The 18,631-nt window shown below is 43.4% G+C and overlaps 1 protein-coding gene across 1 annotated transcript in view; it reads right to left on the bottom strand.

Moving 5' to 3' along the window:
- Window positions 1-255: 255 nt before the first annotated feature.
- Window positions 256-18,631, bottom strand: part of KCNH8 (potassium voltage-gated channel subfamily H member 8) — a 482,250-nt gene continuing 463,874 nt past the window's right edge. Inside the window, exon 16 of the mRNA XM_025294232.3 lies at window positions 256-3,092. Coding sequence (XP_025150017.3) covers window positions 2,394-3,092 — 699 coding nt within the window. The 3' untranslated portion in view covers window positions 256-2,393. The remainder of the gene's footprint in view (window positions 3,093-18,631) is intronic.

The following is an 18,631-nucleotide window of genomic DNA, read 5'->3' as shown; positions in this document are numbered from 1 at the left end:
TCCATGGGATTTCCCCAGAAAAGAGCACTGGAGTGGGTTGCCTGTGCCCTTCTCCAGCGGATCTTCCCAACCAGGGACCCAGCCTGCACCGGCAGGCGGATCTTCCCAACCAGGGACCCAGCCGGCACCGGCAGGCGGATCTTCCCAACCAGGGACCCAGCCTGCACCGGCAGCGGGTTCTTTCCTACGAGTGCCGCCTGGGAAGCCCAATTTATCCCACAGGTGTGCTTAAAAAAGAAACACACCAAAAACAAATATTTTATTTTATTCATGGATTTCCAGGGAAATTCCTGACAAGTACAACTTCAAAAGGCAGCAGGAATAGATTTGAACGTGAAAGGAGGGGTACCCAGAGTGGCCACGGGGGTATTGGGGCTGGTATTTAAAACAGTGTGACTGGGCAGGTTAAAAAAATCTGTGTCCCAATTATTCATTTACAAAATGGGAATAAAATGATAACTTTAACATTGTCTGACTGTTATGTAAGGTAGCATAAGGTGTTACTCCTTAAACTCCTAAAACTGAGTACATAGTCAGCGCTCGCGGATCAGAATGCCAGGTTTCATCATTAGCCTCTGGTAGCCGTGCTAGTTTTCCAAAAAGGCAGCAGAACCAACCCAGTGAGCTCTATTGGAGTGGTGCTTAAAGTGGTAATGTGGGTCACGATGAGCAAAAAGTGCGGCTACAAATACGCGTTAAACCCTGCGTGTTGCTTTTCCCTCAATTTTCCCATTCACTTGGGTAAGGAGAGATTGAATTTTTTTTCTTAGAGAAGCTTTATTTTCTTTCTGCTGCTCTAGCCAATTTTAGGGTATAAGAGTCGCACACGAGAAGTCTTGCTTTGTGTAGATGTCTTTAATAATACAACTTTCAAATTATTTATTCTTTGCAGTGGGAAATGGGAACAGGGGACTCCAGAAGGTGAATTCAGTATATTCTCTAAGAACATCTTAAATGATGAGGCCCTACACATTCTTAACCATAATAAACCTGAAGCGAAGGCATTTAAATTATTACCGTGCCAGCATCTGAATTTGGATATTGGTTGAGATGTAGAAAGCATTATGGGTTCTAGACTGTCTCTAGCATCCTAGCTGTATAATTGCTGGGGCTTTATTTATTTATTTTTCTCTGCAAAATCAGAATGAAAACACCTGCTCTTTATAACTTACAGCACTGTTGAGAGCTTTCAAGAAAAAAAATTAAAGTGCTGATCCAAAGCAAGCTGGCAGCCCTTTTACAAGTTAAGAGTTCAGAAGTTCTGGCTTCATTTTGGAATGTTCACTGGTCTACACAAGCTCTCCTGAAAGATAAGCACGGAGGAAGAACACACTCAAGTTTTTCTTCCTCATTTTGAGGCCAAAATAGTTCAATGTAGTTGCAGTCTCATATTCTCCAGACCAATTTTGGGTTCCAGAACTACACAAGATGGCTGGAGGAAAAACATTTATGTGGGCACGGTGAGAGTAGCCTCAAGTCAGGATTTTACATGAGTCCCCAGAGGTCGGGTGGATTCTGCCCCCACCCCCCACCATACCAGACACTCTGTCCAGGTTTTAATCTCATTAATAAAATATGATCTCACTTTTTTTTTGTAATCCAGAAGCTTGAGGATACATTTGTTGCAAACTGCATGCAGATAAAAGGGGGTGGGCTTCCTTTCAAAACTACATCCTCTTAATAATAATTTTTGATCTACTAGGCATAACAGTAGAGCATTTCTTGTTGAAACAGCAAGCTTTTTTTTTACCAAAATGAAAAGAAAACATTCATTTCTTTATAAATAGTTTAAATAGTTTAAATACATATTTCATACCAAGGATATAAAAATAGCCTCTCTTTTTTTGATAAATAAAGACATATTCATTTACATGGCAAATAACGTGCAATAGCTGACCGCTGGCCGCCAGCTCTGTGTGACTGATTGTCTAGGAGATGACATGCAGTGGTAATTGTCCACTCGCCTTCTATTTTTGAAAAGTAGATCAGCAGGAACTGTGTACTCCCAGGGCCCACAGTCTGGATATTGTTCAGGAGTGACACGCAGGCACTCAGGAAAAAACCTTTGCTGCTCTTCTGAAAAGCCACCCAGGACACGAGTCCACACATTCTTCGTCTGGGACCTGTAGCTGCTCAGACCCTCAGGGTCTTTGGACTTTCACCAAAGTCTGTCAGACAGACCAGTAAGTTAATACCTGCACAGGAAAAGGCTCCTGTTTTGTCTCTAGGATGTAGGAAGTGTCTGCTGCAGGATGGAGGTGGTTCTGCCCTGGCCTGGGTCCCGTTTTCCACGGGTCTGCCCAGTCTTCACGCTGCCAGGGGCAAGCAAGGCCACCCCGAGCTGGCATCCCGCAGTGACGGGCAGAGGCGGGCACCTGCGAGGTGTACTGACATCATACGTGCACGGCCCTGTCATCTTTCCCTTCTGCTGTGCTTGCGACCATTTCCAGCGGAAAGCTCTCCAGGCGTTCGGTGGAGACCGATGCCCGTCTTTCCCGCTCCGAAGATCCCGGCAGGTTTTCCAGACTGAAGGAACTCACGGCGCCCTGGCCCAAGCTGCCCTCCTCCGATCTGCTGGGGAGAACCAGGTGCAAAGACGTCTCTGAGGAGGAGCAGACGGAGGAGGAGAGGGTGGCCGAGATGGACTGCAGCGGCGTCAGCGTCGTGTCCGACTGCGGGGAGACGCACCTGAGAAGCTGCAGGCGACCTTCCTGGACCACCTGGCAGTGGGCAGGCGCGTGATCCAGGCTCGGGGAGGCGCGGAGCTCCCCGCCCGCAGGACCCTGCTCCTGGGCTCCCATCCGCTGGGGGCTGCCCCCCGCCGAGGAGGGCCCCACACTCCATCTGTCAGGGGTGACACTCCCCTGGCAGAGCTGGGCTGGGGTGTAGGTGGCTCCGGCGGCTTGCAAGTGTAGACAGGGCTGGTGTGTGCTCCAGGTCATCCCGCCCTGGAAACCGGAGGGTCGCAGAGAGGCGGTGTGCAGAGAGCAAAGCCGGGACTGCTGCTGCGGCGACAGGACGTGCTCGAGAAGCTGCATCACCGTCTTCATGTCCCTGCCGAGCTGGGAGACCTCCTGAGTCAGCGTGGTTACCTGCGTGGGCAAAGCAGAGCGGAAGGCAGCAGTCAGACGAGCAGGGCTGATCTCAGAGCGCGAGGAAGGGAAGGGCGGTTTCCCAGTAAGAAGGTCCGGAAGACGGCTTTGCCTCCAACTCCAGCCAAGCCCGAAGGGTGACTGAGGAAGCTGAGCACCTGATCTAAAGCCATCCTCATTCTGAGGAGACCTGGAGAGATGTAGTCTGTTTTTTTCTTTTTTTTTTTTAATTGTTTACCTTTATTATTTTTTTATTGAAATATTGTTGATGTATAATGTTTCAGATGGATAACAAAGTGATTCAGCTACACACATTGGGTTGGCCTAAAAGTTCATCCTGGAACTTTTAGGCAAACTCAATACACACACACACACACACACACACATTTGGGGCTTCCCCAGTGGCTCAGTGGTAAAGAATCTGCCTGCAATGCAAAAGCCACAGGAGACGTGGGTTTGATCCATGGGTTGGAAAGATCCCATGGAGGAGGGCATGGCAACCCTCCAGTATTCTTGCCTGGAGAATCCCATGGACAGAGGACCCTGGTGGGCTATATATAGTCCATAGGGTTGCAAAGAGTTGGACAAGACAAGCGACTGAGCACTCACGCACACATACACACACATATACTCCTTTTCAGGTTATTTTCCCTTAAAGATTATCACAAACCATTAAGTAGAGCACCCTGTGCTATCCAGCAGGTCCTTGTTGGTTTTCTAGTTTATATACAGAAGTGTAAATTAGTAAACTCCTAATTTAGCCCTCTTCCCCCTTTTCTCTCTTGGTAACCATAAACTTGTTTTCTATGTCTGTGAATCTCTTTCTGTTTTGTAAATAAGTTCATTTGTATCATTTTTTTAAATATTACACACATAAATGATATCATATGATATTTGTCTTTGACATTCTTAATAAGTGATTTGAGAGTTCTTGGACAAAATTAGAAATGTAGGTCCATCAACTCTGCTGCTGCTGCTAAGTCGCTTCAGTCGTGTCCGACTCTGTGTGACCCCATAGACGGCAGCCCACCAGGCTCCCCCGTCCCTGGGATTCTCCAGGCAAGAACGCTGGAGTGGGTTGCCATTTCCTTCTCCAATGCATGAAAGTGAAAGGTGAAAGTGAAGTCGCTCAATCGTGTCCGACTCCTAGCGACCCCATGGACTGCAGCCCACCAGGCTCCCCCGTCCCTGGGATTCTCCAGGCAAGGACACTGGAGTGGGTTGCCATTTCCTTCTCCAATGCATGAGAGTGAAAAGTGAAAGCGAAGTCGCTCAGTCGTGTCTGACTGTTAGCTACCCCATGGACTGCAGCCCACCAGGCTCCTCCGTCCATGGGATTCTCCAGGCAAGGACACTGGAGTGGGGTGCCATTTCCTTCTCCAATGCATGAGAGTGAAAAGTGAAAGTGAAGTCACTCAGTCGTGTCCGACTCCTAGCGACCCCATGGACTGCAGCCCACCAGGCTCCTCCGTCCATGGGATTCTCCAGCAAGAGGACTGGAGTGGGGTGCCATTGCCATCAACTCTGGTACCTCTTAAATACAGCGTATTTTGCTTCCTCTGAGTTAGTGGGATGCTCCAGGGTGCACACCCCCCACCCCAGACATCTCAAAGTGATGTGAATCTAAAGATAAACACCATGGGGACCCAGGAGGGCTGGGATCCATCAGTGATCCCAGAATCACTGTATCAAAAACCTGCAGAATTACTGACACAACCCCAGTTGTGCAGTATGAGCTTTATTCTTTTCTAGGTGACACACTTGGTCTGTGTAAGATTTTGAAAGGAGACGTGACCCTCAAGTTCTCAGGAACACTGAAGAGTCCTCATTATCTGTTTTACACTTGAACTAACACTGTAATTCACTGGAGGGTTTATTTTCCTAATAACCACACTACTTTTTTAACCATGGAAGACCACCAGAAAATTCAATTTGACTTAAATCCAGCTTTTCTGGATTTTTCAAAGTGAGGAAAACCTATATTTCAGAAAGCAGGACACACACCCATTTTCTAGCCTTTGGTTATGTTCATAACATTCATGCACATGATAACATCTTGGCTTCATTGCTGTAAGACTATTTTATAAAGGACTTTCTCTGCCTTGATCCTACTGTCGTGAACCACAAATTCCAGCACAAGCAGCTGAACCCATTGGCCAAATACCGTCAAAAATAAAGAAGACCAAAGGGCAGTTCAGTTTCAATGAAGCCAAAACCAATGTTGCTGTTTTGGTCAGACTTTTTTTTTTTTCTAGCATGCTTATATATTCCTAATTCACCCAGTAACTTCATTCAGTCCACTTCCTGTAATTGCAGTAAGAAACTAATTCTTCCTGGCAGGCCCATCAGGAGGTAATGCCAGTCAAATCAGGCATTTTTAAAAGGCCAGAAGGAGGTTTTTCCATGTTTCAGGCAACCAACTGGTAACACCTGCCTTGAAATTGCCAGACCAAAAATATTTCTGCCTTGCAGTTAGGGTGGAACTCAAGGGACTCAATCTAATACTTGCCCAGGCTTTTCAGCAGATCTAAAACTTTTGGCGACAAAAAAGATACCTCTGAGACTCACGTTTAATAAGCGAAACAGTGAATCTGAGAAAGAGTCTAGGTGTTTTAAAATTTTCACGGCAGGTTGTCAATTTCACACCCTGCCAGGCCTCAATTCTAAAGTACCCAGGTCGACACGAGTCATCTCTGCATCTCAGCACAGCAGGCATTCACCCAGGGCCTCTATCTTCTGTTGATTAGCTCTTCTATCAAAATTTCAGAAGAGAAAGTTGATACTAAATGAGATGTTTGAAGGATATGTTAACCATTCATTCTTGTAGGTTGTCTAAGTTAATGCCTGTATCAAATTCACCGGGGCTCAGCTCCCAGTAAAAATGCTTTCAATTGGCCTTAGCATTGAATAAAGACATAATCTTTGAAGCATGGCTTTGCATTTTAGACACGTCAACAGTTATACTCAACAAATAAGTAAATAATACAACATGCTTTTAGGTGCACTTTCCTTATTGAACCGACAAACAATACTAAGAGCATCAGGAGGACACTATTACTTTCCCATCTGTAAAGTGGGGACACTACAGCTCAGAGGTTAACTGACATTTTAAAAATATTTGGCTGCACCGGGTCTTGGTTGGCTCTGAGTGCAAGGGCTTAGTTGCTCTGCAACATGTGGGATCTTAGTACTCTGACCTGGGATCGAACATCCTGCAATGTTCGATCTCCAACAATCTCCTGCATTGCAAGGCAGACTTAGCCACTGGACCACCAAGGACATTTTAAGTTCTCTTATTTTGTGACTGACAGTTTTCAGTAGGGAATTCCAGCTTTCTAGGTTTGCTGCTTTTTCTATTACGGTATCTTACCTCACAGAAGAGAAAATATTGGTTAAGAGTTGAGAGATTTTTGCTAACGTAGTCAGAATTTGTGAGGAGCATGGATGATGCAAACAAGAGCCTTATGTTTAAAAGCTGTCTGAAATTAGTTCATTGTTTTTAAATTCCACATATAAACAGTATCATATGTTTGTCTTCGGCTTACTTCACTTAGTATGATAATCTCTAGGTCCAACTTATATGCAAAAGAGATATAGACCCACTGACGTAGGAAATGAGTGTATGGTTACGAAAGGGGGAGTGGAGGGGGTGAATTAGGATCTGGGGGCTAACGTCCACACAGTATTAAACAGATAAGCAGAGAGGATGACTGTTCAGCACAAGGAGTTCTACTCAGTGGTTGTAATAACCTATAAAGGAAGAGAATCTGAAAAAAGATGCTCTCTCTCTTACACACATACACACACACACACACACACACACACACACGTATGTATGGGCTTCCCTGGTGAGTCGGTGCTAAAGAATCCACCTGCCAGTGCAGGAGACATGGGTTCTATCCTCGGTCAGGAAGGTCCCCTGGAGAGGGAAACGGCAGGCCACCGCAGTGCTCTGGCCTGGGAAATCCCATGGACAGTGGAGCCTGGCGGGTACAGTCCACGGGGTCACAAAAGCCTCAGCTATGACTGAGCAACTGAACATGTATGTATAACCGAATCCACAGGGTCACAAAAGGCTCAGATATGACTGAGCAACTGAACAACACGTCTGTGTAACCGAATCACTGTGCTGTACACCTGGGAGTAACAGGACGTTGTCTGAAATGGTAACTGAATATCAAATAAGCAAGTAGTATCATCTCCAAAAACAAGAGACCAATCAAGCACAGTCAAGCCTCTTCACAACAAATTATATGAATGGACCACCACAAAAAAGGTGTGTAAAAAGGGGAAATCTGGAACTGGGCAATACGTTAACAGACATTTTGCTGACAAACTGTTTTTTTTTAGCATTCAAAAGAAACCAGTATTTTCCTATGGTTGGGACACCTCTCCATGGCCGCATTCTTGACACTGAACTTTTCCTAGGCCACAACTTTGAGGCCCTGAGCTTTGAATGGGAACTCCAGAATCTTGAATGACTCCAGGAATGTAAACAGCATTAGTATTTTCATAAAAAAATTACTACATTAGCTTGAACTAAAAAGAAGCAAAGAACCCAAGGAAATAGAGCTTTCTTTAGCTCTCGAGGGCGATGTTCGATTTACGTCAGGGAAGGTTTCTGTCACTGTGCCGCTGGGAACACACCCCTGCTCCTTATTAAAGCTTCACAGGGAGTCAATCCCTGTTAGGTACGGGACTTTCCCTTCGTAAGGACAAAGCCACTGGAGAGATGGCATCCCCTGCCGGTGGAGGCTGGTGTCACTGAAGCTGACAACGTCCTGCCACACAGAATACGGTAGAGCTTCATAGCACTTTTGTCTTCTGGGTCCTGCTGGGCTCGCCAACAAAATTCATTCTGAAACAGGAAAGGCTTTACTCTTAATCAAATGCAGAAAGCAAAAATGCCAACTTCTCTACTTTTCAAGGATGGTATTTTTCATAGTACAGATAAGAAGATGATCATTTAAAAAAATAAAAGGTTGTTGGGACTACTTCGTGATCAAGGCTAAGTCCACTTAAGGAGATGTCTTCAAAATACAACGTGAAACCGGAATGCTGCAGATCGGTCAATAGAAGTATATAAATCTCTCAGATCCAATGAACCAGTTTTTTTCCCCTTTACCTTCAACTGCTTGAATGTCTTCTGTCACTGACATCAGAAAGCAGAGCTGGCATTACAAAGCACCTCACAAGTCTTGATTTTTTTAAAATCGCTATTTTAAAAAATTGAAGTATAATTGATTTACGGGCTTCGCGGGTGGCACTAGAGGTAAAGAATCCAGCTGCCAATGCAGGAGACACAAGAAACATGGGTTCACTCCCAGGGTTGGGAAGACCCCCTGGAGGAGGGCATGGCAACCCACGGCAGTGTTCTTGCCTGGAGAATCCCGTGGACAGAGGAGCCGGCTGTGGTCCACAGGGTCATAGGGAGTTGGACGTGACTGGAGCGACTTCGCATGCACCCTCGGTTGATTCACAGTGCTGTGTTCCTTTCAGGTGTACGTAAGCTGGTTTAGTTATATGCACACACGTCTATTTTCAGACTCTTTCCCCATAGGCTATTACAAAATATTGAGTAGAGCTCCCTGTGCTTGTTGTTTATTTTATAGTAGTTTGTACATGTTAATACCAAACTCCTACTCAGTCACCCCTGACCTTTCCCCTTTGGTGACAGTAAGTTTGTTTTCTATGTCTGTGGGTCTGTTTCTGGGTTGTAAATAAGTTCATTTGTATCATTTTTTTTTTAAGATTCCACATTTACGTGATATCATAAGACATTTGTCATTCTTTGACTTAGTGTGATAATCTCTAAGTCCATCCATGTTGCTACAAATGGTATTATTTCATTCCTTTTTTTGGCTGAGTAATATTCCATTGTATATATATACCACTTCTTCTTTATCCATTCCTATCAATGGGTGTTTAAGTTGCTTCCAGGTCTTGGCTGCTGCAAACAGTGTCTCCACTTGGCCCCGTAATGGCCCATTTTCTGCATTTTCCCTCTCGTCCACCACCCACCTGAATACAGAGCGAGTCACATGGCACTGCCCTCGTGAAGGCCGTGCCTCTGAGAAGGGCTCCTGTCCTCGGCCCTTTTCCGTCTGGTAGCTTTCTCCTCTCTGCCTTCGCACATGTGACCCTGCGTTTCCTCTGCAGAGCTCCTCCCTGACAGCTCAGTGATACTCACAGCTTAAGCCCCGAGGAGGCTCCGAGGCCCTGGGAGCAGTCCAGTACCTCCCGGACTCAGGCAATGCCCAGAACACAACGTGTTTCCAGTAAATCTTGAACGTGTAAATGAATTCAGTTCCTGCCATTTTGAAGGACTCTGGTTCTCACATCACCTTCAATGTTCGTTTTATGTTATCTCATGATTTTGCCATAATTATCATGTGGGAAAGATTCCTACTTCAAAATTACTTTGGAAAATCTGTAATTGGGGCTCTTTACTCCACGTAAACATGCTAAAAGTAAGTATTAAGACTGTTAAAGGTTTTGTATATAAATTTCCTGAATCAAATCCTTGGATATTTCCCAGTTTTTATGAGCAGGTGGCATTCCCACCACTAAGAATCCTTTTCATTTTATTGTGTTTCCTTCACAATTGTAGAAATAGGTCCCTTTAGGCCGAGACTTCTGCTAGACTTCATTTGTCCTTCTGCCTTGTCACTCGTCCTGATATCAGCTGGATTTCCACGGGTGGTTTTGATTCCCTGGGGACTTTGCTCTGTGCACTGAAGCCCATATCTCATGATTACATGCAGACTGCCAAGTGACAAGTTCAATTCAGTTATTCAGAGCAGTTTTATCAGCTGAAATTTGGCAAAGGTTTCCCATCCCTGGTTGCCTTCCTTCATGGCTGTTTTAGAGTGGCCTTCTGATTATTGCTACTTCCAAATATAGTAAAGAAACCACAGCTTATCAATGATACACATTATTCTTTTACTTGTGTATTAAGTTACACTTTCTTTACTCACTTTCCCCTCTTCTTTCTCCTCTGCCTTCTCGTGTTTCAGTGGATAAGAATCCATCAGTCTTCAAAACTGTTGGCCAAACCAGTTCACCATTACCGTCTGTGTGGGCAATTGTTCATATCCAAGATTTCTCTAGGCCTTCCCAAATCCCAACTGTTAGGAAGAAGAATTGATGAAAACACCATCTGTGCTTCCAAGTAGTTCAGTCTTCTAGCCAAAACTCTGGAGTACCTAAAGGTTCTTCCCTTCTCTCTCTCCCCACACCACACAGTTAGCTGACAAATCATGAAGTTTAGAAGGCTTCCGGGCAGTGCGTTCCCTCTTTTGAGCAGCATCTCCACCATGAGTAGAAACACCTGTGTGCCAAGAGACCTGTCAACCGTCCATGATAATCCATACACTGATCTTGCCCTACCGGTAAGAAGGGAATCATGAAGTACCACAGTTTTCCTATTTCTGCCATACCCACATTTCCTCCGGGCTTCTGTTGGCCTAGAAATCGTCATCGCCTGCATTTCCAGCCTGGGTTTCCCCTTTTGTGTTAAATTTGTTTCACTGATGTGAGAGTACATCTCATCCTCCTGAGTCATATCTCAACAAGGGCTTTGTTGTGACGATTAAATCATATGATGGATGTTAAAGTTTATCCCCCAGAAGACTGGTGTTATGCCAGAATTTCAGGTGTCTGTATTTAATAATGCAACACAGTCACTGAACTTAGTTGAAACTCTATGGTGGTGAATATTAACCCAGGAAACACCGAGCCCAAAGGAAATAAAAGCCAGCTATCTCTGTAACTGCTCTTCAGCCTCAGCATGGAGAGATAAACCATTCCTTTGACATAATTAATATTGGAAGAAACAAAGTCTCCCTGTTTTAGCCTTTCCTTGTGTGTATCTTTCCAGGAGCAAATGGTAATAGCAGTAATCAGAGCTTTTGAAATTTTTTGATTAAGATCCTGTATCTTTAAGTCTGGGGCTTCCCCAGTGGCTTAGTGGTAAAGAAACCACCTGCAATTCAGGAGCCGCAGGAGACATGGGTTTGAGACATGGGTTTGATCCCTGGGTTGAGAAAATCCCCTGGAGGAGGGCATGGCAATCCACTCCAGTACTCTTGCCTGGAGAATCCAATGGACAGAGGAGTCTGGTGGGCTACAGTCCATAGGGTCGCAAAGAGTTGGACAGGACTGAAGCAGCTTGGCACACACGCATCCTTAAGTCTAAGTTTTGAGTAACTGCAGTCAGATGGATTAAGAATTCTCTAAAAATGATGTGTGTGCTAAAATACAATGATACACAGCTTGGTGTTGATAAGAATCGAGTAAGGACCAGTGTGAGGCAGGGGTGGGGGCAGGTACGACGGGCTTTATCTTTTCATAGTAGCCCAAGGCCTTGCACAAACCCCGCCACTGATCGAGTTGTTGAAAAAGCTTGTTTGGCTTTTCCTGTTACAGTGTATGCTGCTACTGCTAAGTCACTTCAGTCGTGTCCGACTCTGTGCAACCCCATAGGCGGCAGCCACCAGGCTCCCCCGTCCCTGGGATTCTCCAGGCAAGAACACTGGAGTGGGTGCCATTGCCTTCTCCGGTCACAGTGCATGGAAAACCCAAATGAACTTTTCGGCCAACACAGTGCAAATCTTTGTTGATACATGAGTAATTTAATAAACGATAAATTGCATGGCTAATTTCTTACTATGAGTTTGTTACTTTCACTTGAACTTAAATAGCTTTCTCCCATTTCCTCTAAATAGCACTGCAAGACGCAGAAGTGTCCCTGTAACTCTGGCAGGTAAAAATGTTGCACATGATCTCGTCTCATGGAAGCCCCCATCATGTCAAAATAGCCGATTTTGAAAACATTGTGTTATTAATCATGGCTTAAATAATCCTTCTGTGGTGTTGGTGTCCTATGGTCCAATAACACCTGAATGGCCAACTTTTACACTGAGATTACATGAGTTTTGGTACAAGCACAGATTTGCTTTTGTAGTGTGTCTTTGAATTGTGCCTTTTGCAAACACGAGTGTGAGTTTCATAATGAAGCCCAGAATGTGTCTTTGACAATATCTTTCATTCCACATAGAAAATAGCTTCATCTTATATTATTCCTGTGTTACATTTCTTCATCTCAGTTATCGGCATGGTATGATTCATGGACTCTGAGTATAACTGAAACTTCAGTTGACAGAGAAAAAATGTGATTTCCATTTCTGTGCATTCAGTGAGCAGATGGGGATGCATCTGTTGATGAAATCTTCTCAGCTTGAAGAGTTCTTGACCTGTCACTCAATTTTTGCCAAACATGTACACATTTTCCTGCCAGGCACAATTTTCCTAAATTCAGGGGTGCTAATTACACCAATCGTGTCCCCCTGCCATGAAGACACATACATTTCTACAAGCTCTGATTCAGGTAATTAAATGGTCTTTCATTTACTCCTTTGTTACGTTGCATATTTATCACGGGATTCAGACAAGTTCAATCAAACTCCATAAGCAGGCAAGACAAAAAAGACGATCGGCATAATTTCATCCTTGTGTTTTTTTGCTTCACAAAGCATTCAAAAACAAATGACGGTCTTTTTATCTGTCAGCGAAAATAATAATCATACTTGGCACTTGCATAAATTCCAGCCAAATGAAGATCTCTGTTCCATTACTGATGAAAGTTGTAAGTTTCGTCTACAGCTGGAGGGACTAGGCTGCTGGGGGTGAAGCGGCTCATCCAAGGTCACACAGAAACAGTACCAGGGGCTTTCCTTTCGCAGATGCAACTGACGCTTCTCAAATCTTAAGAAAAATGCAAGCCTAGTGCGACCAACACAGAAAATGACCAGTTACAGTCTTGAAAGCGGTTACTCTAATGGTTCCAATGAATTTCTGCAAGCTCAGGCCTTGGGACCAACCGTATAACTTCAGCTGTACCACGCGACTCCGGTGTTTGTCTCCCTTTGGTTGCCTTCCTCCTCTCCCATCCTGCTTCCTGTGACAGTCTGATTAGCGTCTGAATTGCTGTCTGGCTTGGGGTCCTCACCACCATCAGGACCACGAAACCAAGGGCTGTCTCCTTTCAGAATGCCAACCGCCTGTCAAGAGTTAACACAGACGGGAACCACCTGGGCATCAGTAGGTGTGGGGCGGGGCCTGGGAGTCTGCATTTCCAACAAGCCCACAGGTACGGAGCCAGAGCCCACTGGTTCCAGCTCTGAGTCAGATCAGTAATCCTATTCTTTTATTTATTTATTTATTTTTTACCATTTTGGCATGATTGGTTTTTATTTTTTTTATAGATTTATTTATTTTAATTGGAGGCTAATTACTTTACAATATTGTATTGGAACAATACAATTGTACAATTTTGCCATACATCAACATGAATCCGCTGCGGGTGTACACGTGTTCCCCATCCTGAACCCCCCTCCCACCTCCCTCCCCGTACCATCTCTCTGGGTCATCCCAGTGCACCAGCCCCAAGCATCCTGTATCATGCATTGAACCTGGACTGGCGATTCGTTTCACATATGATAATATACATGTTTCAATGCCATTCTCCCAAATCATCCCCCCATCTCCCTCTCCCACAGAGTCCAAAAGACTTTTCTATACATCTGTGTCTCTTTTGCTGACTCGCATACAGGGTTATTGTTGCCATCTTTCTAAATTTCATATATGTGCATTAGTATACTGTACTGGTGTTTTTCTTTCTGGCTTACTTCACTCTGTATAATAGGCTCCAGTTTCATCCACCTCATTAGAACTGATTCAAATGTATTCTTTTTAATGGCTGAGTAATACTCCATTGTGTATATGTACCACAGCTTTCTTATCCATTCACCTGCTGATGGACATCTGGGTTGCTTCCATGTCCTGGCTATTATAAACAGTGCTGCGATGAACATTGGGGTATATGTGTCTCTTTTAATTCTGGTTTCCTTGGTGTGTATGCCCAGCAGTGGGATTGCTGGGTCATAAGGCAGTTCTATTTCCAGTTTTTTAAGGAATCTCCACACTGTTCTCCAGAGTGGCTGTACCAGTTTGCATTCCTACCAACAATGTAAGAGGTTCCCTTTTCTCCACACGCTCTCCAGCATTTATTGCTTGTAGACTTTTTGATCACAGCCATTCTGACTGGTGTGAAATGGTACCTCATAGTGGTTTTGATTTGCATTTCTCTGATAATGAGTGATGTTGAGCATCTTTTCATGTGTTTGTTAGCCATCTGTATGTCTTCTTTGGAGAAATGTCTGTTTAGTTCTTTGGCCCATTTTTTGATTGGGTCATTCATTTTTCTGGAATTGAACTGCAGGAGTTGCTTGTATATTTTTGAGGTTAGTTCTTTGTCAGTTGCTTCATTTGCTATTATTTTCTCCCATTCTGAAGGCTGTCTTTTCACCTTGCTTATAGTTTCCTTTGTTGTGCAGAAGCTTTTAATTTTAACTAGGTCCCATTTGTTTATTTTTGCTTTTATTTCTAATATTCTGGGAGGTGGGTCATAGAGGATCCTGATGTGATTTATGCCGGAGAGTGTTTTGCCTATGTTCTCCTCTAGGAGTTTTATGGTTTCTGGTCTTACGTTTAGATCTTTAATCCATTTTGAGTTTATTTTTGTGTATGGTATTAGAAAGTGTTCTAGTTTCATTCTTTTACAAGTGGTTGACCAGTTTTCCCAGCACCACTTGTTAAAGAGATTGTCTTTTTTCCATTGTATATTCTTGCCTCCTTTGTCAAAGATAAGGTGTCCATAGGTGCGTGGATTTATCTCTGGGCTTTCTATTTTGTTCCATTGATCTATATTTCTGACTTTGTGCCAGTACCATACTGTCTTGATGACTGTGGCTTTGTAGTAATCCTATTCTTATGGATGCGGTCATTATGGCTAACTCTTCATAGACCAATCTTTCAGTAAGAGCTTAAAATTTAGTCTAACCTTTTCAATTCCTCTAGTGAGCTTATGGGCTTCCCTGGTGGCTCAGCTGCTAAAGAATCTGCCTGAAATGCAGGAGACCTGAGTTTGAGCCCTGAGTTGGGCCGATCCCCTGGAGAAGGGAAAGGCTACCCACTCCAGTATTTTGTCCTGGAGAGTTCCATGGACTGTATAGTCCGTGCGGTTGCAAAGAATCAGACACGACTGAACGACTTCCACGCACGCAGTAAGTGTATGGTTGGAGCTTTTCATTTGTTTAGATCTTTCTTTCAACACTGTTTTGTTGTTTTCTGTATACAAGTCTTGTATGTCCTTGGTTAATTTTATGCTTAGGTACTTTATTTTATTTCTACTATTGTAAGTGGGGCTGTCTTCTTAATTTTGCTTTTTGGTTGTTCACTGTTAGTGTATCAAAATGCAAAGGGTTTTTGTCAATTGATTTTGTACCCTGAAACTTTACTGAATTCATTTCTTAGGGTTAGGGTTAGGGTTTTGGTGGCGTTTTGGGGGTTCAGGGCCTTTGCTCTTGGTGGGTCCCTGAAGCTGGGGATGTGCCGAGACCCGTTGGTGTGTCAGAGCAGAGGACGTCAGTGAGCACGGAGACGCAGGCTGGGGAGGAGCTGGACCCTCGGGAAGCGGCTGGATAGTGTGCAGTCCAACCCCTTTTGGGGAGAAACTGAGAGATGGGCATTTCTTCTGGGCCCAGGTATAGCACCACGGGGGCGCCCTTCCCTTTCAACCTGCTTCTTTGCTATAGTCTGTGGGGGCTTCTGAGCACAAGCCCCACCGGCTCATAGAAAGTGAAAGTGAAGTAGCTCAGTTGTGTCTGACTCTTTGTGATCACATGGACTGCAGCCCACCAGGCTCCTCTGTCCATGGGATTTTCCGGGCAAGAATACTGAGTGGGTTGCCATTGCCTTCTCCAGGGGATCTTCCCAAGCCAGGGATCAAATCCAGGTCTCCTGCATTATAGGCAGACGCTTTACCATCTGAGCTACAAACGCTACTGGCTTATAGAGCCAGGTGCTTTGGGGACCCGTCCGTCAGGCAGGAGCCTTAGAAGTCAGGGGTACTGGGTATGCCACTTAAACTCTTCAGTCTCAGGAAGAAGCTGCAAGTTTGGAGTGCCCCCCACCCCCGATGGTATGGTGCTCTGCCAGCGATGACAAAGATGCGTCTCAGAGTTCCCTGCCTGTCTTCCTACGGGTGTTGCTTCATTACCCATGTGCAGCAGTCACCCCGCTCATCTTTGCATTTTTCTGAATTATTCTGCGTGTGGCTGCACTACTGGAGGAGAAAGATTTAGGTGCTTCCTATGGCACCATTTTGGAGCATTTGCTACCATTTTATGTGTTTTAATTCATTGTATTTCTTATCTTATCCAGGCAAGAGTACTGGAATGGATTGCCATTCCCTTCTCCAGAGTATCTTCCTGACCCAGGGATCGAACCCTGGTCTCCTGCATTGCAGGCAGATTCTTGACCGTTTGAGCTACAGGGAAACCCTTTCTTATCTTTACTGAAGCTCAGATTGTCCCATCTTTGGCCAAGGAGCTGAGTTCTTTCAGCCTCTCACTAACAGGGTTTGATGTGCTCTTGTGTGCTGAACACTGAGGTCTTCCAGACGTGTCATGTGTATTCCATGCCCCACAATTGGAAACAGCCATTCATACAAGAAACTCTGCTTCCTTTAGTGGGATATTGTATTTCAAGACCATAATTGAGGCACAGAAATACTCACTGTGATTGGGCTGGCCATTGTTTTTATTCCATTTCTGTTAGATGAGCTTGGAGATGTACATGTGTTGATGATAGTATGTCAGTTCCTATTAGTATTTCTAATTCCATTTCAGGACTGTGGGGTTCTTACTTTACACTTCTCCATATTATGCTTGTATCTCCTTGATTCTGCACGGTGGCTTCTGGCGATTGAGGTGGGAGGATGATAGAATTAGGGTATGCCATAATTACAGGCATATGTCGTTCTATCGTGCTCTGCTTTATCATGCTTCATGGATGTAGGGCTTTTTACAAATTGAAGATTTGTGGCAACTTGCATTGTCAGGTGATGGTTAGCATTTTTTTAGCAATAAAGCATTTTTAAAAAATTAAAGCATGTACATTGGGTTTTTTAAGGCATAATGCTATTACACACTTAATAGACTACAGTATAGGGTAAATGTAACTTTTATACGGATTGGGAAATTTAAAAAAATTGTGACTGTCTTGCGGTATCTGCTTCATTGCACTGTCTGGAGCTGAACCTGCCGTTTCTGAGGTGTGTCTACATTCAGTTGCTCTGTCCTCCCATCACTCATGCAATAGCCTCAGCATGTCAATACAGTACTACCATTGCAAATTATGATTATTGAAAACAGTTAAAAATTTTTGGCATAATCAGTGAGCATTCTCTCCTCACTCCCCTCTTTTTTTAGGTGTGCTATATTTACATTGTCAGGGTATCTGGCTCTTGACAACTTGTACTCTCCTCCATTTGACTTTCATTTAGATTTGGTGCTATAAATAAGTACATATTTAATGTTGAGGAACTTGTCCTATGACAGCTTTTTGTTTGTTTGTTTGTTTTTTTTCAAGTCATCTTGGTTTTCTGAATCTTGTTCTCTAGTACATTTTTCAGGAAATGTACATGGGAAGAATATTCCCTGAATTCTTTTGTATTGATAACAGCTTGATACTTGTGGTCATTTTTGCGGAATAGAAAAATCCTTTAGTTTACACTTTACTTTCTTAAGAACCTTATGTAGTTTGCACTTTATTCCATCTTCTTGCATAAAATGTTGCTGTCTGAAAGTCTAATGATAGTCTAGACTTTTCCCATGCAAGTCTTTTATAAGATCTTTTTTGGCTAGATGCCCAAAGGATCTTTTTTCTTAAAATCTAGTAATTACACTGTAGTACATAATTTCAATATGTAGCTTCATTAAAAAAATTTAATACAGTTTTATTGGAGAATCAGTTTTAGTGTGTGTTTGTATAGAAAGCCTATACAAGAAAGTCTAAACTTGGCTTTCTTCTTCAGAGACCTGTACTTTTCATGTTAGATCTTTTTTGTGTGCATTTTGAATATCTGTCACCTTCCCTAAAATATTTTTTAAAAAATCTTCTTCAACCAGATTAGATATATTACATTTTCCTTCTTTTTCATCATCTGCTTTGACAAACTTGTTTATTTGTTCCTGCATTGCTACAATTTCTACAATGATCTTTTTCTCACTTCTAATTTCTTTTTGAATTTTTTCTAACCATTGAGTTCTATAATTTTATGAAATAAGAAAGAAGAATTTTAAAGGGTCCAAAATTTTAATTTCTTTAAAGCATAATATCTGAAATGTGTGCACATATTATTTGTCTGATAGTTATTTAGATACCTGTTACCACATAAATTTCTATATATTTAAATTAGCTCATGTTAAAGAGGAAAACAAAATATTCAGTATGCACAATAGTCTTATTTTATAACAGTGTCTGTATGCCTTTAATGAAAAAACCCAAATTTTTACATGAAGAAAAGAACTAGTTTTCACCAATTGTTTCTTTTTTATCTTTGATTACTGTATGTTTCAATGATCCATTTTTAACTACTGCCAATTAATGTCCACAAAAACCCACCAAGAGGTCAG

Source organism: Bubalus bubalis, chromosome 1 (genome assembly GCF_019923935.1).
Source record: "Bubalus bubalis isolate 160015118507 breed Murrah chromosome 1, NDDB_SH_1, whole genome shotgun sequence".
In the NCBI taxonomy this organism is placed as follows: Eukaryota; Metazoa; Chordata; class Mammalia; order Artiodactyla; family Bovidae; genus Bubalus; species Bubalus bubalis.
Note: the sequence above shows the minus strand (reverse complement) of the source record. Positions and strands in the feature narration are given on the sequence as shown.